General features: G+C 36.5%; 4 protein-coding genes and 1 pseudogene across 4 annotated transcripts; all 5 read right to left on the reverse strand.

Annotated features, from left to right (window-relative positions):
* Nucleotides 1-53: 53 nt before the first annotated feature.
* LOC118063282 (acidic leucine-rich nuclear phosphoprotein 32-related protein-like) lies at nucleotides 54-3448 on the reverse strand (annotated as a pseudogene).
* Nucleotides 3449-5879: 2431 nt separating this feature from the next.
* LOC118063281 (plant-specific TFIIB-related protein 1) lies at nucleotides 5880-9134 on the reverse strand. Its single transcript, XM_035077289.2, has 4 exons — nucleotides 8451-9134; nucleotides 7700-7858; nucleotides 6239-7072; nucleotides 5880-6003 (listed from the first exon to the last, which is right to left on the reverse strand). Exons 1-3 carry the CDS (start codon nucleotides 9027-9029, stop codon nucleotides 6269-6271), a joined length of 1542 nt encoding a protein of 513 aa, XP_034933180.1. The 5' UTR covers nucleotides 9030-9134; the 3' UTR covers nucleotides 5880-6003; nucleotides 6239-6268.
* Nucleotides 9135-9757: 623 nt separating this feature from the next.
* LOC118063279 (uncharacterized) lies at nucleotides 9758-13446 on the reverse strand. Its single transcript, XM_035077286.2, has 3 exons — nucleotides 13044-13446; nucleotides 12729-12944; nucleotides 9758-10149 (listed from the first exon to the last, which is right to left on the reverse strand). Exons 1-3 carry the CDS (start codon nucleotides 13275-13277, stop codon nucleotides 10084-10086), a joined length of 516 nt encoding a protein of 171 aa, XP_034933177.1. The 5' UTR covers nucleotides 13278-13446; the 3' UTR covers nucleotides 9758-10083.
* Nucleotides 13447-17294: 3848 nt separating this feature from the next.
* LOC118063280 (uncharacterized) lies at nucleotides 17295-19674 on the reverse strand. The gene is made up of 3 exons (XM_035077288.2): nucleotides 18670-19674; nucleotides 18213-18551; nucleotides 17295-18070 (listed from the first exon to the last, which is right to left on the reverse strand). The coding sequence occupies exons 1-3, from the start codon at nucleotides 18955-18957 to the stop codon at nucleotides 17594-17596; spliced, it is 1104 nt and encodes a 367-aa protein (XP_034933179.1). The 5' UTR covers nucleotides 18958-19674; the 3' UTR covers nucleotides 17295-17593.
* Nucleotides 19675-20427: 753 nt separating this feature from the next.
* LOC118063278 (probable polyol transporter 3) lies at nucleotides 20428-22560 on the reverse strand. The gene is made up of 2 exons (XM_035077285.2): nucleotides 22205-22560; nucleotides 20428-21977 (listed from the first exon to the last, which is right to left on the reverse strand). The coding sequence occupies exons 1-2, from the start codon at nucleotides 22308-22310 to the stop codon at nucleotides 20587-20589; spliced, it is 1497 nt and encodes a 498-aa protein (XP_034933176.1). The 5' UTR covers nucleotides 22311-22560; the 3' UTR covers nucleotides 20428-20586.
* Nucleotides 22561-23019: the final 459 nt, after the last annotated feature.

The raw sequence follows: 23019 nt of genomic DNA on the forward strand, positions 1-23019 counted from the left end.
AAAGCAAATGACAGGCCAATTACAAGGAGACAAGTAGCAAGGAGTAAAAAGAATTCTTCAAAAGCCCATCATTTGATTGAATGAAGCAGAGAGGGAAGAAGGAAGTCTATCTACAAGCGTTTCTACCAGGCAATTTTATAACAAGCTTTGGCCCAGGCAGAGGGGGGGGGGGGACATAGTCTTTCCCTCTTTTGTCCCTCCATTTAGTTCCCATTTAGAAACAGACCACTGGGAGGGAGGGAGATGAAGAATGGGCGGTGAAACCCTCCTTCATAACTGTCATTTGAATTAACAAAGACTAACGGCTATATAGGAAATGGGAAGAAGCGGGACGATGCTAACAACCTTTTGAATCTAACATGCCACCCAAGATATAAATTCCTTCACCTAAACATGTATGTCCACGCGGGAAATACCCAAAATCACTAGCAGACTACAACCAGTCTATCTAACAAGTTCCTTCACCTAACAAGTTCCTCTTTTTTCCATGCTTCACGACACAAACAAAACATCTTTACCCAGGAGATTGGAGAAGAGCTAACGGTGCTTCTTCGATGATGACTTTGTATATTCAACAACATCCTCATCATCATCATCCTCCTCCTCCTCACCATCCTCCTCCTCGTCTTCATCTCTCTTCCTCTTGAGGTGTGAGGATGATGGTAACATCTGCAATTCATCATCATCATCAACTTCTTCCTCCCCTTCAGGATCATCTTCCTCATTCCCTGGCTCCAAGTCACTGCCTCCAGTATCATGATGAACTTCTGCCTGCCCCACTGGTTGAACCAAGTACCCTTCATCCGAGTCTTCATCCTGCCATTGCAATAAGAAATTTTGTCAGAAAACAATAATATCACTACCAATATAGAAATTGGAAAAAGCATCCACATTTAAAACAACAAATCATACGAGTACTTGAAAATGCCAAGGAAATGTATTTGGACTCATTTTCAGGTTGTTTGAATAAAGATTAGTCCGAGTTCCAAATTACTGAAAAGGCTCTGGAAGAAAAATAATCTACAATCGCATACTCACACATACACACCAGAGCAAAACAAGATCAGAAGATGAACTAAAAGAATAATCCCTATTTAATATTTACCACTTAACAGAAATCAAGTAAAACACTTTATCTATACATTGTTATAACAAATAGGACATAATAAAGCAGGGGATGCAAGCTTAACAAAAAAAAAAAAATCATCAGTGACATACTAATCACATGCTATAAAAACCACACTTAGAGAACACAAACCAGCGGTTCAGTCCTACAACGAGTTAGGAAGGGTAAGAAATTCCACATGCCAAGTAACAGTCTTCCCAAATCAGTACCAAAGACCTGGCAATAGCATTTCCAACAGCAAGAAAAGAAAGCCACAAAAAATATAACTGGGGAACCATACCACAAACTAAAAGACCATCTTCACCTTTTCCCTCCTCCTTGCTAAACATTTGACAGTTTCTTTTATTCCTCTCAAGTCTTTCCTAAAAATACTCAGATCATAAAATATGACCTTATCCTCAAAAGATCACCGAATTCCCCAAAATATTGTGAACATGCCATTAAACAAAAAATCTAAATTTCCTGATGTCACTCAATTCATCTCTTGATGTATACAACCCCTGACATTAAAATTCAAGTTATAATCTGTTTTCCAGATTACCATCCGCCATATTGGCAAGGACTACGAATCTGCTGTCCTTGAAAACAAAGAAAAGTATCCTGACTACTGAGAAAATTCAAAAACCAGTAAAATAAAACATGATAGCAAATACATTTAAAACCCAGATTTTCTGCCTGAGGCAGATAAAAAACAGATAGTAAAGATCCCATAGACCAAAAAGTATCGACTCATGCATATATATGCAGTAAAATAAGGCTTTAGGCCTTCAACAGAGGTCATGCCTTTCCATCTTGTCTGCAAATTTATCACAATAGCAATCAAACAGTTAATCCTATCATGCAACACATATAAAGCAAATAAAGAAATAAGGTAAACATAAGATTCCAGAGCATCTCACCTCCTCCTCACCGTCTTCCTCACCGTCAAACTCTCCATCATCCTCAACAACTTGCTCCTCCTCACCAGTCTCTCCATTATCATCCTCTTCACCATCATCCTCCCCATGCTCATGCCCGTCAATCTCCCCTTCTGCACTCGTTAATCTTCCTGTACTCTCCGGCTCACCAAGATCCCCTTCATCATTATCCACCTCCTCCTCCTCCCCCTCTTCATCTTCTTCATCATCATCTTCGTTGTCATCATCATCGTCGTCCTCCTCCTCATACTCCACAGCATCAGCATCATCATCCTCGTCACTATCATCACCAATCTCATGCACTTCCACCACATCATCATCATCCTCATCAATTTCCTCTTCCCCAAACTCACTCCCTCCTCCTCCCTCCTGTCCACTACCTCAACCCGAAACCCATTCTGTCTAACCCCATTACCATCTCTCCCCGTCTCTGCCTCCTCCTCATCCGCCTCGCTCTCCTCTTCCTCATCCACATCAACAATCCCTTCCCCAACTTCACTATGCCCGTTATTCATCCCCAACGGCCTTTCCCCCTCCCCATCAACCTCACCACTCCCAGGATCCTCCTCCTCCTCCTCCTCTTCCTCCTCCTCATCATCAGACTCCGGTCTCTCATTCTCCTCAGCATCCATTTTATCCAAATACTTCAACGAACTAATCAGTCCAAAAACCCTAGCCCGATAATCCTCGACTCTCGTAACCGGACACTCATACAAATCAAGCGAAACCAACCTTAACTTAGCCAAAGGTGCTAGATCTTCAATATACTGAATCCTATTATTTGACAAATCCAAATCCCGAAGCGAATCGAGTCCAGCTTCCACAAGAAATTCTAATCCACCAGAGATTCTATTATCAGATAAAATTAATTTCTCTAGATTTCCAAGACGAGGAAATTGCTCTAACGTTGAAACGCCAATACTTGCAATAGATAGGTGTTGAAGATTCTCGAATTTTTCAAATAAACTTGGAGCTGCTGGTAATCTTCCTTGTATACACTTAACAGCACCGTCTAGGGTTAGGGCTCTTACCGCTAAGTTATCTGTTTGCCCCTCTAATGCTGTCTCCACTGCTCTTTCCCAGATCTCATCCATCAAAAATTTAACCACAATAATCACCAAATCTCCTTTTAATCTCAAACTAGTTTCATTCTAGATCAAAAGCGGATTCAGTAGCAACAAACCCTAAATTTTTTTTCTGAGGCTGTAGGATTTTCTTGCTGTGTAATATAGTTTTTTTTTTTTTTTTTGGGGGGGGTGTTAAAAGGGAAATAGAAAGCTAAAGGACTAACACTTGATTTTCTACTCTCTGTTTCTCTTCCTCTTCCTCTGTTTTTTGTTTTTAAAAGCAGCCGTGGACCTGTGGTTTTTTATTGGTTAAAAGAGAGGGAGGGTAGCTCGAGGGTTTGGGGCTAGGGCTCAGCCAGGGTTGGAGGGTTTGGGGTGGGTTAGGGCTAGTGTGAATTATTGGGAGGGTGTGGACCGTTAGATTGGAGTGGGTGAGGATTGATGACGTGGAAGAATGTGTGGTGGAGATCGGAGGTAGGTGTGTTTGTTTTCGAGAAGAGAGTGGAGGGTTTCCTGGTTGGTTTGGTCTCTACATGTTTGACACGTCCGTTCCTGTGTAAATATCGGGTCGGTCATAGAAAAGCCATTGAGGTTTAACATATTTTACGGGGTTGCCATGGAGTTTGATTACCATAGCATTACGACATCGTGAATTGTCGTTTCGCTTCTTAAAAATAAATAAATTAAGGACGCGTTTGGTGAAAAAATAGTGAAACTAGAATAATCGAATTTTAGGCTTTTTAGTTTTGCACGTTAAAAACACGTTTAGAGTAATGTACAATTAGACGAACCAAAGCCTACTGTGTCAGCGAAATTCCTGCTTGCACGTGTTTAAAGGAGATATTTGTCATTTGACCATCAAAGTACAAAAAAATCACTCCTTTTTCTCAAATAAAAGCAACACAAGGTGCAAAAATTTGTGGAACTGATTTGGAAATTGGGGTTCAAATCATTGTCTTAAACCCAAGTCTAAATCACAAGTAAAAACACTCATCTCGATTGATTTTATAATTTTTTTATAAAAAAATTATAATAACATTGTTTTAATTAAAAAAATCAACTAATTTTAATTTGGATTTTACCTGATTACAGGTCAATCAAAGTTTTTAACCAATTTATATTAAGTCAAATTTTTTTTTTTCCAATTTTTTCTTCAATCCATAATAGTTTATTCCTTGAGCCGACTAGATCCCATGTCAACTTGCTTGAGTTGTATGACACTAGTTTAAGGTAGTGTTTGGGGCTGTGTTTCTACCTGTGTTTTGCAAAATTTTAAAATTTTTTTTTTTTTGCTAAAATTAAGTGCGGTTTGTACTTTTTAGATCGTTTTGATATGCTGATGTCAAAAAAAAATTTTAAAAAAATAAAAAAAAACATCATTGGTATGTATTTCAACATGAAAAGTTATTTGAAAAACAACCGCTACCACACTGCCAAAGAGACTCTAAATGTTTCAAATTACAAAAAGATATTCATAATTAAAAAAAAAAAATCTAAAAGTCAACCCGCTAGCCCTGCTTAGGTTTTATAATACCGGTTCAAATGGCATAAAGGGAAAAGTCTCAAGTACTGGCCTGGTTTTATAACACCGGTTCAAATCTTCAAATTCAAAGGACTGACATTAAGGGCGAAAAAAAATTAATGGATTAAGATGACCATGGATAGATTACATGAGTATTTGAGAGCAAAACCTATGAGAATTCAAAATGTTTTTTATAAAAGATATATTAAAATTATTTTTTTATTTTAAAAAAATTATTTTTAATATTAACATATCAAAACAATTTAAAAATATAAAACAATTTAAATTTACAGCCCGTTTGGCATTGCTGCCAAACGTGTTTTGATAAAATTCAAAAAAAAAAAATTTTTTCGCTAAAAATTGAGTTACCGGTTGTACCTTTTGGACAGTTTTAATACACTATTTCTTAAAACACCTCTTATGTTTTACTGTATGGCGTATACTCCGGGGAATGATGGGGATGGGCCCTACCTAAGTTTAAGACAAACCTGATTGCAATTGCACACGAAAAGCGCATCTAAGAGATGCCATTGAAAAAACAATCAGTATCAGTTTTAGATTTTGTACAGGCAGGAACACAGCTCATTTTCAGAAGTTTTCGCAACCTTCCACATGCAGAGGTAGGCTGCTAGTACATCGCAAATTCTAGCGAAGAACAGGTTCACTGAATACAAAGCAAAGTTCAACACAAACCAGATACAGGCATATGCAAACCCGGAACAATGTATAGACAATCCAACAAAATATCACTGCGAGGACCTCTTAAAAATACATTTCCTAACTTCATGCTACGGGAACGGGAAGAAATGAAGTTTCACGATGAAGCATTTCCAGTATTCTCCGTAAATCTTCACTAAGCTGTCCAATATCAACTAGTTTTTCGCATCTTAGGCCTTAAGGAATGCAAGACGCACTGATATTGGGTCAAGATATCATCATCCAACCTGTGGAAAAAGACTGTCGGGAAAATGTTTCATGATCATCTAGCTGTGAAGAAAAAATAAAAGGTGCCCTTTTCAAGTCACGAATCACTTCACATGTTGCCTTTAAAAGCAGCATAGGTTGTTGTCCTCCTCCCAAGTTTCTTTAAATATCCCTAACATTCCATAAATGAGAAGGTTCACAGGCTTCGAAAGGGTAGGCCACTAAGCTGTTCTTTTGTTGGGGCTACTAGTAATGGCTAAAACATAGAAACTAGAGGGACAGACAGGTCCCTTGAAATTCTTACCCAATGTCACCATCCATTCCTATTCAAGTGCCTCAAGCAGTGCAAGTCCATCAAAATGCTACTGTTGACTTCCTTGATGGTCCTTGCAAGAATTTCTATTTGCAAGTTGCTTGATGCTTGTTGGAGTTGAGAATGATCAAGCCCTGACATATCATACCGAAACGCAAATTATAAATTGCAAGACCTTGAATCCGTCCATCCATAGAAGATAGCATAAGACTCTATTAATGGAATAACTAATTTCTGTTCTGATATGAAAATGCTAAAGAAGCTAGATGCTTTATGATACATAAAATGAACAGTAAAATAAAAACCACAGAATTTAATCAGCAGGGAAACTTGTAACTGCATCTTTTGGTGCTGTACAACAATGTATACCTGAAAAGGGAGGATCCAATTCGTGTCGTGTTACTTGTTATCACCACTATTATTGCCAGTTTTACCTCCATTTTGACTGCCAATACCTTTTAGCTCAGCATAACCTGGTGTTAGCTTGGGTGGTGGCTGTACTATTGGAGAAGACCCTGATGAAGGTGCTGTCCGAAATGGCCAGGAGATTGTGCTCGCACCTGAAGCTGGGGAACTAGATAATTGGTTTGGCCATGCTGAAGCTGTTGGATCTTTATCCACTTTCTGCTTGTCTGCCTTCTCTTCGAACTCCTGACGACCAGGCTGCGACTCATTGATATCCACTCGAGCTAAGTTCTGATTTGTATCTCCCACCATCCGAACTCCAGAAGTTACAAGCTGTAGCCAGGGCTGCCTGAAATTCTGCCATGAAGGTCGGACTCCACGGGAATTACCATTATTTTCAGTGTCCTCTTTGCCTCTGGCCAACTCACTTGGCTTATTTGATTTACTCTCTAGTTGTTTATCTTTTTCCGAAGATGAAGTTATTAATTCAACTGGATCAATTTTAGGTGCAGAAGATCGGCCTGAGGCAATTGTAGTTGTGGGAAATGCCTTCTCGGGAGGGACAGCAGGAGTATAATTTTTTGGAAGCAGATCACCCCAATTCTCCAAAAGCTCCTTGTAGACTTTACGGAGGGTGACTTCTGTGAGACCTGTCACCTTACAAATCTCTGCCTGTGTCTTTCTTTTATCTTCTAGTTGGCATGCCAGATATATAGCAGCTGCAGAGATGCTAATGGGATTCCGACGGGTGCAAAAGCATTTGTTGATAACAACTTCTCCGATGTGAGTTGCCAGTTCCTTTAGTTAAATCAATTAGTTGCTCAATTTGATCAAGTGAAAAGCAAATGGTCAAGAGAAAATCCAAAAGCTCGAGAAGTAAAGAGTCTATTTATATGTTTAGCACTTTTAGTGTGATCACACTTTAAGCTGGTAAATACTTGTACACAGCCACTTCAATGAGCAAAACAAGTGTCAAATTATCCACAATATCATTTATAAGCCAAACCAAAAATTTTGTATATGACTCCATTAACAACTATTTCTTTTTGGTAATAGGAATCCATCGAATTTTTATGTACACGAATTGCTTGTGATTTGCAAAACATAAAAATTTTGAAAATGTCAAGTGAACAACTACCGAGGTTATTATCACCGAACTCGTTTTTTGGGGCCAACAGCAACTTGGAATCTTTGCAACAGTTTGACATTAAAAAGTAGTGAAATATTAATTTTAGTACAGTAGATTTTCAAGAGTTCTATTTGTCCCCTAAGAAGGCTACAATTTTCCTGTTCAAAATTTCTTTTCCTTTTTCTATTTGATCTTCTTAACACTTCCAATCGTTTGAATACAATTTCTCAAAGTTTATTAACTACATTCTAACTTTTCCAGCTTGACAAGTCAGCTGCTTCTACATTACAAAGTACCTGGGCAGATTTGTTCAGTTGGAGGAGAGTGCAGAATCTAGGCATATGCACTGAAATTGAATTGCTGTTAATTGGTTGACTTAGTTGCAAAGCTTCTCCCAGTATCTTGATGTACTTCCCAATCTCCTTTTGAGGTACATTGGCAGCAATCGAGATCTCCTGTTAATATAACCCAGTCATTCAAGTTAGAAATGATCAAAGCCGAAAGATGCCAAGACCAATGCAACTACTTGCACACAACACCCAGGAGCACTTGATCATACTAGGCAAGCATCAAATCTCAAGGACAGGAATAACAGCGGCACCAGTATGTAAAGGTACCCTTAAAGCAAATCGTTTCGGTCATTAAAAAACAAGGTACTCATTAGAGAAGCCTCTAACTTATCCCTTATCCTCATTTCCCCTCATTTTGACCTTAACAAGGTCATACTTTTCACTTGCTAGGAGACATAATCCAGTCAGTGTAAAAACATAAGCATAAGCGTCTACATTGAAGAATGCATCAGCTTTCAATCAAAGCAACAAAAAATGCAATAAGCCCATCTTCCTTATCTAAAAATTACCTCTCCATTTACAAGGGACCGTACCTGATTCTCAAAATATAATTACACAAAGCCAGCATCATATACAATTCAAATTAGCCGGTTCGAAATTATCCTTTCTAACGCAGCACTTCAAAAATACAGTAATGCTAATTACAATTAGTTAACTCTAAATTAAAAACATCTGCTTAGGTTTCACTGTTTAATACCTGGAGGGTTCTGGGTTCTTGGGCTTCTCTAATAGCCTGAACAAGAGCAGCTGTAGCAAGAGCTTCGACACTCCGATTCCTCAAACAAGTAGCTGAACAACAATCTCTAAACAACTGGAACGCATGATCTGATATATCACAATCCAAGCCCAAAATCGAAGCCACATCAATAATCTGCATATACGCTCTCAGATTATCCACCACGACATTCGAACTTGAAGCCGGTGTAGAAGCACTTAGTTCAATTGTCCGTTCAAGTTCTGCAAGGTGACCGGAGAAAGAGAGAGAAGAACGGAGGGAGACTGGGTTGGGTTCGAGAGACCAAGTGGAGAAGGAGGTTATAAACCCGGTGGGCTCAAATGGGTCTTCTTCATTTTGGTGGTGGTGGTGAAGGGTCGGGAGATCGGAGGTTACGAGACAAAGAGGGGTGTCTTGTGCACGGAGGTGGAAGAGGTGGTGAGGGTGAAATTGGCGTTCTTCTACAACACGGCCGCAAGATGTGCACTCGGTTATGCAGCGGTTTGTGGTTGTTGTTGTGGCGCAGCGGCCTTGTGTGGCGGAGCAGTAGGGGCACTTCATTGTTTGGTGGTGGTGAATTTGGGGATTCTGGTGGTGTTTTGCCTTTTGTGGGACGGGATTGATTTCCTCAAAGATGGTAGAGCTTTCGAATGAGCTTTTAGGCAAAGCTCGTTTTATTCCTGCTTTTTAAAAGATTATTTTTAAAAAACATTTATTTTTTTTTATTTTAAATTAATATTTTTTTTATTTTCAAGTTATTGTAATATAATAATATTAAAAATAGTTTTTAAAAAATAAAAAAATATATATTATTTTAATAATATTTTTAAATAAAAAATACTTTAAAAATTCAATTATAATCACAATTTAATACTGCCCATGTTCCTATACAAATTGCGGTGATGTTACATATTCATTTATTTTTACCGCCCATATTCATCTCAACACTTGAGAGCTGTTTCGAAGAAACATGACCGTTATAAAGGGCGGGGGGGGAGGGAGGGACCGAGGGAGGGAGGACTCTTTTCTAGAATGTGCCGTGGATAGTGTTGATTTGAGGTCGGAAAAGAGGTATACTTACTTCTATCCTCCACTTTGTCGGCGATGGGGGAAGAGGCTCGAAAGTTGATGGATTTCTTAGCAAATGAAAATTTGTCTACGTTAGCAATTTGATCTCCCATTGAAATGAAAGAGCAGTCGGGCCACCCAGAGAGCCCAGCAAACAGCCTAGCACTTTCTTCGAATTTCACATGCGAAGGCAAAGAATAACAGCGACATAGATCGACAGATTAGCTTATTAACTTGTAAATTGCAATGTAGAATTTCGAATATTCTTTCAACTTAATACAGTAGACGACATCTTTACCAAAATTTCTTACTGGAGAGATCTATCCAAAAAGTTGTTCAAATCCACTCATATTACGAAGATTGTGAAAGCAAAAGGTACAAAGAATGATAACCTATTTAAATACATTGTTTATCCCTAATATGAAAACAATGAACTTAAAGAGTATGGTTCACCCATAACCACCGCTCACAAACTCCGGGCAGCAGCACATGGAGCAATGAGGCACGAAGGTGGATTTGAAGCCTCGGGTGCTAAACTTTCTCCACATCAATGACCACTCCCTTTTGAAGCCACTGCAGCTAGCTTCAGACTCTTACTTAATTCCCGTGCTCTCTGAAAGCAAACATAAGAAATGCAGGAAAGATATGGTTAACATGTCTGTCTCACTCAAATTAATTCAGCACATCGAGCAATATGAGGCTTTTATACTTCCAAGCTCAATGATTCAATGATATGTGTTGGCCATGAGAGCAGCAAATCATTAAAGGTGTAGCAAATGAGAGAAACACTTTTCCAACACAATCTGGGATAGCAATGATAGATCTCTGAACTCAGGATTAGTGAGCAAAGAAGAGAGGCACAACAAGGGGCAGAACAACAAATTAATACCTACTCCAACACAATCACAAGATTGCATAAATTCAAAATAGGATTTGAATTTAGATATCAGTTAACAGTCCTACAATGTTTCTATTCCCTCTTCTTTTTATTTCTCTGGTTCATGAAACATAAAGCAATAATAAATTTAACAGATGAATACCTACTCAAGCAGTACAAATAGGGAGATGGAAGCCCACTCTACCCCTGAGGAGTGAAGAAGTTCTACTGGGTCCTCACCACAACCCCTACCTTAACCCAAAACTTGCTTTCACTTCAAAATATCATGCAACTTAGAAACTTCCTGATCAAGCATTTGCTGTTGTGGACATTGTGATAGAATGATCTGAACTTGTCCTCACTACATTGCATACTAGGTTTTCACAGATCCACCTCATGATTGCACTAAACAATGGCATAAATATAAAAGGAAGTCCAAGATAACTGGAATCCAGTTTGTCAGATTGAAGGCATGGCCAAAGGTGACTTATAGGATTCATCTACATTAATGAACTACACATTGAATCTCAGTAACAGGGATCATAATTAGCCTGGTGAGAAATTGTATAGAAGATTTATTCTTAGAAGCTATACCAACTCCAGGCCTCCTATAATCACAATTCAAAATTTCCACCCACGCAGCACAAGGATACCCATGCACCGAGGATCTCGTCAGGAACTAATTCAACAAGTTCACCAACCAAATACCAACTTATGGTTAAGTTTATGTGAGCACACAACATCAAACGGAGCTTGACCACTCTAGCTATCAGATAGGAAAAGCTGCTAAACATCTAGACCTAGCGTTTGTAGCTTCTGTTGATAAAACATTGAAAATGTCCAGCTGAGATGACTATCATCTAAAGTAGGCTACCTTGAACAAATTTTCAGCTGGGAAATATTTTGCTCAAGAAAAAGAGGCTTCCGCAGAACTATCCAAACAGAATAAACTAGCAAAAGTCTGTATCAAAGGATAGCACACAAACAAAAACCTTAATAATTTCCTCAAGTACAATGGTAAAAGAATTGAATAAAATTTGGAAAAAGCAGGCAAAACAAAAGGTATTGTCACATTGAAACTCTTGCCACCAGCAATACACTGACAATTTATGTAGAACCAAAATTCAATGAAAATGGACAGAACTAATGCTCCCTGTGGTCCCTAATATGATTCCATTTTGAGTTTCACACATTCATTTAGCAATTGTTAAAAAGATAGTCAAGTATTGCAATTATCAAATTTGCCCCTAACTTCAAAGGATGCACACCTTTTGATGCAATGCAATATTTGGCGTGTTAAGGGATACAATGGGGTATTAACAGACAACAATCCATTGTCTATTTTTGAATGGCTAAAAGTTTGCCAGTGATTTCAAACCATACCACCTATCATCCTGAGCTTAAGCCAACATTACCATTACTGTTTTGAACAGAGTGTTCCGATAACTAGGTTTTCTCTCAGCATTCAAAATTATAAAAATGTTTTTGCTAATTTAAACAGCGAACAAATCAAGATTTCAATTAACTGAACAATTAATAAGGATTAAAAGCAGTTTCACAAAAACCTAAGAAAATAAATCACCGCCATTGATTGGATAGGAGGTAGATCCACTGAGATCAATAGACCAAAAAGACATCTTAGCAATCTTAGACCACACTCAATTTTATCTCATGAAATTTACCCGAGTTTATTATTACTATCAGGACCAGCCTTTCTTTTCACACCATTCCCAATGAGTCTCTACATTTCTTCAATTACAGATCTGCCATTCTTTGCTCTGCTTCCCTCATATGAGTTTCTTTTGCATGTCTTTGTATACGATATTACACTTATTTCCTTCCTCGCAACTATATCTGTGGCCACTGAATCTTGTTCCTATCTTTCTTTCAACAAATCACTTCTTTATTTAAAATAAAAAAATAAATAACATATTATTTACACTAGCCTATCAAAATTCTTCCTAAATGAACAATGAGCTGGATTAAGCCCACTGTTTCTAAAATATACTAATCCAAACTCCAAGTCTAACTTCGGTAAGGATTTCTATCACATCACTCAGACTTTTCCACACCCAGACTTTGACCAACAAGTAAAATCACAAAGCAAGCCCACCTCCTAACCCCGAATCAACCACCGACAACATGCTTCCGTTTTCAATTGAAATCAAAATCAATAATCACAAGATCAATGTCAACACTACCCTGGCTACTTTGTATACAGTTTCAATCAACAAAAAAAAAAGTTCTTTTGCGGAAACTAAACATTAAAATGCAAAATCACAAGAACCTTAAAAAAGGAAAAAAGAAGTCCTCACCGTAGATTGAACCGGAAGCGGATCAAGATCAATAGACCGAATAGACATCTTAGCGATCTCAGCAATGGCAGCCTCTTTAACATCTGGTGTGTCACTAGTCAACTCTTCATAAGCGGCCTCAAATGCCTCTTGCCAAAATTTTGGTAATCTGATCCGACGGCTATTCGTGTATATATCCCACATATGCTTCACCACTTTCTCTCTGTCCTCCATTTCCTACAGTTATTTACAATTCACCAATCAAAATAAATTCATATAATCAAAATTTTAAAAAAAAAAAAAAATAAAAACCCAGCAATAGTTCTGTGCACTGACTAGGACATCGAGATCGTCGCGAATTGGAGAGTCGATGTCGTCGACAAGGCTGTTGAGATTGCCGGCAGACCAACGGAGAGTGACGGTGCCAGTGAGCATCGACCAGAATGCTAATAACAAAATGGCTGCTAGAGCCCAGAACTTGTAACGGCCTTTGCCGAATAGAACGGAATCGGAGGTTTCCTTTTTCACGCTTAGTGCTGTTGTCGTTGGAAGCGAATCATCATCCTTCATCTCGATTTATTTTTATTCTACTCTAGGGGTTTCCTTTCCTTTTTATTATTATTATTTTTATATTGAAATAGCTTGTTTCGGTGTGTGTTTTCAGTGGGAGAGATGGAGGTAGATTCAGGAAGGAAGAGCGTGTTTTTTTCAATCGATCGATGCAATGGAGAGGGACTTCGTTATAGGAAAGGGAGGGTTACAGGGGTAAATACCTGCTTGGGTTAAATACAATGTTAGTCCCCCAACTATTATGATGGCTTCACATTGGTAATCAAACTCTTTAGTGCCTGTTTGGCATTGAGGTGCAACCTGCTTTTGGGAAAAATTCAATTTTTTTTTTTTTTTGCTAAAATTGAGTGCGGTTTGTACTTTTTAGATCGTTTTGATGTGTTGATATCAAAAATGATTTTTAAAAAATAAAAAAACATTATTGGCATGTTTTTCAGTACGAAAAGCTATTTGAAAAGCAACCGCTACCACATTAACACTCTCGATACAGCAAATTAACCATTCCACCTATAGACGAGCACTACAGTTTAGAAAATTAAAATAATTCTTTACTTGTTTCATTTACTGCTAGCAATTTTAGAGTAAATGTGATCTTGATTTTTTTTTAATAAATTACATATTAAAAGATATATATATAATGCAATTTTGAGTATTTAACAAGAAAAATCCAATTCCTATCGTCTATCAAATAAATTGTTAATCAAGTACCAATCCACCCATAAGCAGAGAGGCAGTGAGAAGTGGTAAGTTACAGTCTCCTCTTCTCCGATGATAAGAGTTGAAATTTGTATTTATTTATTTATTTTTTTAGAAAATAATATAAATCATAGCATGGTGATAGTTTAAGCTATCGGGGTGGGATGATTTTTTGACATTATATTAATGCTTGATGACTAAATAGTCATGAGTTCGAATCTCACCATTTTCATTTATTTTATAAAAATTATGCATAAAATAACGTGGACTTGTACAAAGTTTCAAGTCTAATGACTTTTCACTTAATGAGATTTGTTAAAGAATAATATAAAATATATTTTAGGACCTCTCCTAAACTTAAGTTATTGGATTGAAATAATTTTTTGATAATTAAAAAAAAAGAGTTGAAATTTTTCTCAACATGCATGTATGGCTAGATGTAATGAATCATGGAATATAATGGTTCATTTGTATATTTAATTCATTTATTACATAAAAAATATATTATGTAATTAACATTATATAATGAAGAGTTGTCTTGCACGAACCTGAATGTAAAGAAATGTTCATCATTAGACTAGATTGTAAATTTTATATAGCACAAGGACAAAAATAAATTTCAAATAAAGACCACTTTATAACTATAAATAAAATATAGGGACTAATATTGTTTTGAAAATTACTAGAAATAGAATGAACTTTTATGAATGTCTCCATTACATTACTAAATATTTTGTAACAAAATAAATGCAATGAATGATTTTATTTTATTGCATGTTGTAGCTTTTTTTATTCACCTCAAGTTTTTATATTTATATATTATTTATTATTCATTGAGTAAAAATTTTAAAATGAAAGTGAATATTTTTTGTTTGATTTGGTTTTAGGCTAAAAAAACTAAATAAATCAAAATTTATATATTTAAAATTATAAACCAAACCAAACCGATAAACCAGTTCAAACTAATTTAAAAAACCTAATAACACTTCTTTAAGCTCACAAACATATATAGAAAGATTAAAAGCCATTCCAAGTAAAAAACAAAAAAAATATATATCCATAAGAGTTTCTTCTTATAGAGACTAATTTTTTTTTTCTTATAAATATTTTTAGAACCTTGAAAATGTAACCGGAATTTATGCTAGGTAAGTAACAATTTAGTGGTGGTAGAATTGCAAAAGAATTGTCATTTTGTGCTGATGTAAAATCAATCACATAATTAAGGGACTCATTTGTAGATAACAGTTTCTGTACGTTTCGTGTATCCCCACACTGGATTGACACTCAGTGATGGTGTCGTGGCGGGGATTTACTGGCCGTTGATTTATTGAGGAGTCAACCTTTTTGGAAAGGGTTTGTTACGGAGCCTCAACTTAGGCAACCGACAAAGGACGACACCGTTCGATTGCTTTCTGCATCTGGAGTGGGCGTTGCCTTATTGGGCGATATTATTTATGTGCATGGACCCATCCAAAAATTTCCCTCTCTCGTCGTCGTTGTCGTCGGTGTGGAATGGAAGGAGTGTCTTTGCTCACGTTTCAAAGGAAAGATTCTTTTGCTTCCAATTCATGAAATTGAAAGTTAGGGATAACTAGGAATTACTTTAAAAAGCTTAGGAGGACAAAATACAGTAAGCACTGCTTTTGCTAATAAAATAAAATAAAATTACAGTGTTGTAGTGTTTTTCTTTTGAGTTTGATGTTAAAAATATTTTAAGTTTAGATATTTTATTAGTTATTTTTTAAATATATTTTTAAAAAAATAGATAAAAATATTATGTAAATATATTTTCATTATTTTTTGTGAGCCATGATTTTTATTCACTCCCTTCTTTTTGTTTATTTTTTTATTCAATATAAATTTAGACAGGATGTTACAAACTATTCGTATAAAATTTTTCCTAAGACTAAATTTTTTATCAAATAATCTTAATTGTATTTCCTATATTTTTACAATGTATTTAAGAAAATTATTAAATTTCCATAAAGATGGTTTCAAAGTTGAAAACCAAGAAATCAAGGGGAAAAAAAAACTTAACCATTAGACTAACTCCTCAAATCAATCCTTAAATGTTATTAGAATATTAATAAATTCATAAAACATATATTTTTATGATCTTTATTTGATATTGCGTTTTCAACTATGTTTAGTTGTGTTTGCCTTGAAAAAAAATAAAATTATGGTTTTTTAGTGCTTTCTAATGATTTTGAGATACTAATGTAAAAAAAAAAAAAATTAATTCATCAGAGTATATCTATTCTATCAAATCATTTTTATTCTTAACACCATAGTCATTAATTATTTGAACAAGATCTGAAATTCTTTTCAAATCTCATTCCGCACCTTATGCAAATATTTGCAATCAATACTATTTAAGAATAGATGAAATATTTTTTCAAATTCACCTAAAGTGATTAATCATTCCTTGATTATTTAAATACCTTCATATAATTCATATTATATATAATATCTTCTTGTTTGTCACTTTTCATTAGGACAATATGTAGTAGAATCAAAATATAATATATATTTTTTTACATAAAATGACTTAGTGATTTCAAGTTTAAAAATTACTTATATAATTATTATATAAGCATTTTCATAGACATAAATGATCTCTTATATAGAATTCTCATACGGATTGGTTCAGTGTACATCTTATCTGACAAGCAACTACATATTAGTTATATGTATTTTTCATATCTCAACCTATAAGAACAATTAATTCATTTCATAAAAGAAATACCATATATATATATATATATATCAATCTTAACGACTTTAATTAATATTTATTTTTAATAGAGTATTAATTATGAACATTTAGAAACAATACTGTGATGTAATTGAAATCTCATAATTACAGTAACTTTATAATTTTTTTATGATATATTTTTTATTTTTATGATTTTATATTTACTCTAGATTTATGAATCATATATTTGATGAATACTAAAAATAAATAATTTTTTATTAATAATTAAATATATTTATAAATAAAGTAAATACCAATTAAGTATAATAATTATATAGCATATATATACTAACACGAATAAGCTTAATGATCGATTAAAACTTTAAACCTATGCCTTTTATGGGCCTTGCCTCTAGTCCTGTGACGTGGAGAGTTGAACCATTAATTTCAAATTGCATGGAGCAATTATGAGCAATCTAAACATAGGTCATGGGTATAAGAATAAACTTCATTCTCCATTAAAACTTCAAGGTTATACCTTTTATGGGCCTTAACTTCAAGGATGAATTCAGGTATTCTAGAGAATGATTAATATTTAATTAAGCATTATGATTAGGATTAATAATATTTGCATCAAGACATTATGGATCTTGTGCTTCATAAATTTTGCTTATTTCCACTGGCTAAATTAAGGATTAAATGGACAGAACTAGTTATCCCATTTTCCCTGCTAACCTTCTTACAAAAACGAAACTTTTTCTGCAGATTAATACGTATGTTATCAGCTTCTGCATTTCCTTGTGCCAATACAATTCTTTTTTCTCACTTTGCTGGTGGTCTTTACACAATTATTTGTTTACTCATTTCTTCTCATAAACAACAAACAAGAATCTCACTTCAACTTGTAATGTTCAGCCATTGTTTCTCATAATTCAAGGTCTGAAGGAGGTAGAAACTGCTCTGTTGTCAAACCCCATATGTTGAAATCTACCTCATCAATCTTCCAGTGTTCTTCCATTTCTCTCTTGTGGTTTGCAGATTGCTCTCCGTATCTGAAGACCGTGACACGAGTCTGACCGCTATGTGCTATGTTGACACCGTCGACGTACCTGTAATCATCCATTATCGACTCTGCGCTCGTCTCCCAAAATATATCCTCGCCGTCTTTCGTTCTCAATCCTATCAGCCTTGAGTCCTCAAACTGAATCAAGAGGCCTGACCTCTGGCTAAAGTATCCCCACATTGTATGATGAATTATCTCGAAGTTAGGACCACTTTGTGCCTCCCGAATTGCTGGACTTGTCTCTAGCTTGAGTATAAAGCAGTCCTCATCTGTTACTAGTTTCTCTCCAATGCAGGTTGCATCTATAAATAAGTTTGCTGTGGACCTGGGATCCAATCCCTGCCATAACTTATTGTGTTAGAACTAATTAATCGGACGAAATCAGAGGACAGAAAATTCTAATGCATACATTCTACATAAACTTTCAGAGTCTAGTATATGATTGATGCTACAAAATGTAAATCAAAGTAAAGATCATAACCTGCAAGAACCGGCGCAAGGGTCTAGGAGGACCCTTTGAAATCGGCTTTCGTTGATTCGAAGAATGCCTCCATGAAATCTTGCCATTGCTTCCACATATCATCTTACATCCCGACACAAGAAGCTCTAACATCCACAAGTCCGGATCTTTCTGCCAAAGCACAAATCCACCTGTTTCCTCGCTGCCTTTCACGTTTATGGTCTGCTCCCCTTCATGAAATTCTGATGCCTTAATTTTCACCTCACCAGTTACGCACATGCTGTGCACTGCGTTTAATGCTGCCTGTCCTCCTGTAGCTGCAATGTATTGTTGCACAATATATTTGGCTGTTGAAGCTTGCTGCCAAAAAACATTGTAACACTGTCATTTTCTTAGAAAAATCATGGCAATACTCAATAATTCTGGTGTAAAATAAAAATTTCAGAGAGATATGGATGTTTCTATAAAACCCTCTCACAATTGAACAATCTTTGACAGGTTTGTGAACCGAATGGCCAACTTGCACTTGAAGAGGAATAAGAGGAGATCCAACCATGTAAAGAAGGAATCTTAGCTCATTAATTCGCGCTGCAATAACCGGCTGTGACAATTTGTCGGAAGTTTGAGCCCTCATCCATGTAAGCATATTTTGCCAGCGCAATTCGGCATTGCTACCCATGTTAGTGTACATTTCCTCGGGTATTGGGATCTCAAGAACAGTCTCAAGGCCATCTTCTCTATCAATATTTGGACAGAGTTTCCTCATGATGAAAAGTACAGGAATAGAGAGGTTGGAGAATGATAAAATGTTGGTTAGAGAGTCAAGAGAAAGAGGGAGGAAGAAGGATATTGAGAGTCAAATGTTATACGTTCTCTCTTTTCTCATGCATTTACCAGGGACGGTAAACAGGAAAAAATGCGAGGACAATTGGTAAAAAGAGACTTCCCTAAAGGCTGGCCTTGCTTGTAGGTGTCATGTGGTCATGATCAATAGCAGATTTTGATTGTTTACAAGTTTCTATTTTAGGGGACCAAACCCCATAAATATTGCTGAAGAATTGTTTTTAGAGGAGCAATCCACAATGATGCTGCCAAATTTTCTCCTGGGCTAGAGGCAAAAATATTTCGTTGAACAAGGGTAGAACTTGAAAGATGAAAAACGTTTCGTGGACCATTCTTGCCAGTTCTTGGATTTCCCACTAAAAATAGAAAGCTAGCTGACATTACTTGCCGTACGTCCATATACAAAACACCCAAGCAACAGTGATGAAGCAGATCGAGGAATGTGAGAAGCTTGTTGTTTTTCTCATGTATGCTTCTGTCAGATCATAAGCTGCAGCGATCCCCGTCTACCGCTAGCTAGGCTCCTCCATATTGACATACGAGGGATGACGCAAACTTCATGTCACTTGTAGAATGGAGACCAAAGCATGCCAAGGATGAAAATCATAGTCGAGACAAAAGAAAGCGAAAAGAAAAGAAAAAGTTTTCTCGTTACTTATGATCATGTTATTCGAATTTTGAGTTTTTTTTTTTTCTAGTGAGATAAAATATTTCCCAAGCTAGCATTGAAAAAATAATTTCCAAACCTAACACAGATGTTCGATAATAACTAGGTGTGTTACACATCTAGATATGTTGGGCATGTAGCATCTAGTAACTCAAATTTTCCTTATCCAACAAGTTAATTGATACTCTCAAAAGTCATCATTCATATTTTGAATCAATAACTATAAAGTGAAAAAATAATCATTAGATGCTTATAAAAAAGATGATATGGCATAAAAAGACAAGGAATGAAAAAAAAAAAAAAAAAAAAAATGATGTGTTGCAAACATGCTAAAATTTCAATACTATCATAAATATATTAACGAGTGAAATTCAAAGCTATTATAAAAAATCAACTTTAAAGTTGGCGATGAGATACCAACAAATAAACATATCATTATTTTTAAGTGATACGTGTGAGTTATTACAATCTTTGAAATTTGCTTTTCATTATATCTATTAATTCATCTTATAAATATATAATTTCTGATAATAATGAGAGTGTTATCATCAAAGTTTTAGTATTTTTTTTTTCTTCCTCTCTCATCTCTTGTCTTTTTGTGCAATGTCATCCTTTTTATGGCAATTGAATTATATTTTTCTTCGTTACTTAAAATTTTAATTTATTTTATTTCTAAATAGTAATCAAGAGCAATTATGGTATTAAAAGGTGGGGGGGCGCTTGAGAAATGTTAAGACCTTTTCAGGTTGATTGTAATTCTATAATACCTCGTGGAGGTTATTGTAATTTAACAAGTAATATATAACAGCAATAACATAGCAAGTTTTTGCCTGTTTAATTTGCTCTAAAGATTACTAACTTAGGCTACACTGCTTTATTACCACGCTACATATCACTCTTTACAGCCTCAGCTCTACCACTTATACCCTTGCTAAACAGCTCTTCTATGTCTTCCAAGGACCTTCCTTTGGTCTCTGGGAATAGGAAATAGAAGAAAAACCAGGCAAGCACAGCGATGCCAGCAAACAAGAAGAAGGCTCCTCCAATGGTGATTGCTTCATAGAGCGAAATAAAACTCATGGAAATAGTGGCATTCATGAGTCTATTCACAGCAACCCCAATGCTATACCCTTGTGCTCTTAGCTTCAGGGGGAATATCTCCGAGCTGTACACCCATGTCACAGGCGCAAGTCCAATATTGAAGAAAGCTACAAACGTATAAGTAGAAATAATGCAGAGGCTTAGTGCCCACACCAGCTGCCCTCCATGGTGATGCTCCACTATAGTCAAGCAAGCTCCTAACACTGCCAGGGCTGCTATGATGCCCGCTGTGCTTACAAGAAGAAGGCGCCTTCTCCCCACTCTATCCACCAGAAAAGTGGAAATGAATACAAAGACGAACTTTGTAAGCCCCACGCCAACACTTGCACGCAAGAGCTTTTCCTTGCCAACGATACCGGCTTTCTTAAAGATTCTAGGACTGTATAAAATGACTGCTTCGATTCCGACTGCATGCTCAAAGAAATGGATTCCGACGGCGGCGATCAGTATCCAACGGACTGCTGGTGTTGGCCTTATAATTAGCTCTTTCCAGACCCCCTCCCCGTGAGTTTTCTTCAGGGGATCGGGCTTGACAAAGTCATCGTTGCAATTCACATCAATCCCGGCTACTTCTTTTATGTCGCGAAGACGGGTTTCAGCTTCTTCTTCTGAGTTGGATACTCTGCTCAAGATTTTCTTGGCTTCTCCTAGACGACCTTGCATTACTAACCACCTCGGAGACTCTGGCATTTTTAGGATGCCGAAGGCCAAGGCGAGTGAAGGAATAGCTGCAATACCAAGCATTATCCTCCAACCAAGCTTCAGGCTCAATCCTCCGAAAGCAACATTCGATATGTAGCCAAGTAAAACACCAATACTTATTCCAAGCTCCGGTAGAGATGTCAAAAAGCCTCGGTACGATGGCGAGGAAACTTCTGCAGAATATACAGGAGCAATCATCAGAGCAAAGCCTACACCAATCCCAGCAGTGCATCTCCCTGTCATCAGGACACCATAATTCGGAGCGTACCCCATCAGGATTGAACCAAGCATGAAGATGATGCAGGCTGCAAAAATTGTGTACCGCCTGCCAATATAATCAGAAGTTCTTCCAGCAAGAAGAGAACCGAACAGGGCACATATGTTTAAGATTCCAGCAAGGATTTCCACTTCCGTGTCATGGATTTTCAGTTCATCTTTTATGAATATCATGGCTCCACTCATTACTCCAGTGTCTGAAAAAAGAAGAAGAAGAAAAAACCTTTGAATTATGGCATATTCTACAACACCCAAATATAAGAAAAAGGTTTTAATAATCAAGGATAACATGAATTATATATGAATGGTTAGAATGTTATGATCCTACGACATTTTCCAGTACCAGAAAACACTGTTTAAAGCCAGAGAACGAGAGCTCTACATGGGATCCAAGAGGGAAAGGAAATCGAATTAAGGAACTCACCATATCCAAATATAATGGATATCATCGAAGCAACTATAGAACATCCAGCAGCATACATGTTCAATTTTTGCTGGTTTTGTCCACCACCACCCTCTATTGACACCATGCTGCTTAATTGCTCTCCCTGTCTCCTTGAACCTAATCAGAAACTAAAAATCTTAGCAGATAACTATAGATGTGTGTAGGAGAACATAGTTTTCTCACAATTCCTCCGGTAACCAAAGCTGACCTCCGTCTCTAATTATATAGGGAAGCGATGTCACTAAAACGTGTCAAAAAGTGAACTCCGAATGTCTTGTGGCGCCCACGTTCACAGGTAATCTTACAGGCAGAAATCTTCAAATTTTGTCACTTTGTAGCCGACTGATGAAGGTCATTAGGCCTCGCCAACCCGATAAGTTTGGTTAGACAACTTCATTTTGGCAATGAAAAACTTGGGATTGATCAAAATATGCACGTCAGGATCGATTTGCATCAAACCACCACCCTCTTTTTATTTAGGATATTGTATTTTATTTAGCATGTGATTTTAGTTTATTTGTCTGTGGATTTTCTATAAATAACATCATAATATAAAAATAACTAAATAAGGGCCCAATAATGGTGATCTTTCATCGTCTTCGTTGAAATTCGTAGCAGTCACTGTCTTCGTGGTCCAATTTGCTAGGAAATTCCAGTTGAGATTTATTAACTTATTTTTGGATAAGATTTGCCAGGCAATCCAATCTGTATAGTCAACTAAACCGCGGCTCCTTGTAAGCCACTGACTTCGTATCCTCGATCGGGCTTGCAAGACGCCATTATAATAAATAATA

The sequence above is a fragment of the Populus alba genome, chromosome 7 (genome assembly GCF_005239225.2).
Source record: "Populus alba chromosome 7, ASM523922v2, whole genome shotgun sequence".
NCBI lineage: Eukaryota > Viridiplantae > Streptophyta > Magnoliopsida > Malpighiales > Salicaceae > Populus > Populus alba.

Coding starts and splice junctions, on each gene's coding strand:
- LOC118063278 (XM_035077285.2), bottom strand. CDS start 22,310: ATGGTGTCAATAGAGGGTGGTGGTGGACAAAACCAGCAAAAATTGAAC. Junction 21,978..22,204: donor ATCCATTATATTTGGATATG/GTGAGTTCCTTA, acceptor TTCTTTTTTCAG/ACACTGGAGTAATGAGTGGA.
- LOC118063280 (XM_035077288.2), bottom strand. CDS start 18,957: ATGAGGAAACTCTGTCCAAATATTGATAGAGAAGATGGCCTTGAGACT. Junction 18,552..18,669: donor CTGTCAAAGATTGTTCAATT/GTGAGAGGGTTT, acceptor GTTTTTTGGCAG/CAAGCTTCAACAGCCAAATA. Junction 18,071..18,212: donor CCTTGCGCCGGTTCTTGCAG/GTTATGATCTTT, acceptor AAGTTATGGCAG/GGATTGGATCCCAGGTCCAC.
- LOC118063281 (XM_035077289.2), bottom strand. CDS start 9,029: ATGAAGTGCCCCTACTGCTCCGCCACACAAGGCCGCTGCGCCACAACA. Junction 7,859..8,450: donor AAGAACCCAGAACCCTCCAG/GTATTAAACAGT, acceptor TTATATTAACAG/GAGATCTCGATTGCTGCCAA. Junction 7,073..7,699: donor AACTGAACAAATCTGCCCAG/GTACTTTGTAAT, acceptor ATTTAACTAAAG/GAACTGGCAACTCACATCGG.
- LOC118063279 (XM_035077286.2), bottom strand. CDS start 13,277: ATGAAGGATGATGATTCGCTTCCAACGACAACAGCACTAAGCGTGAAA. Junction 12,945..13,043: donor GCGACGATCTCGATGTCCTA/GTCAGTGCACAG, acceptor AAATAACTGTAG/GAAATGGAGGACAGAGAGAA. Junction 10,150..12,728: donor CGCTTCCGGTTCAATCTACG/GTGAGGACTTCT, acceptor GTTTGCTTTCAG/AGAGCACGGGAATTAAGTAA.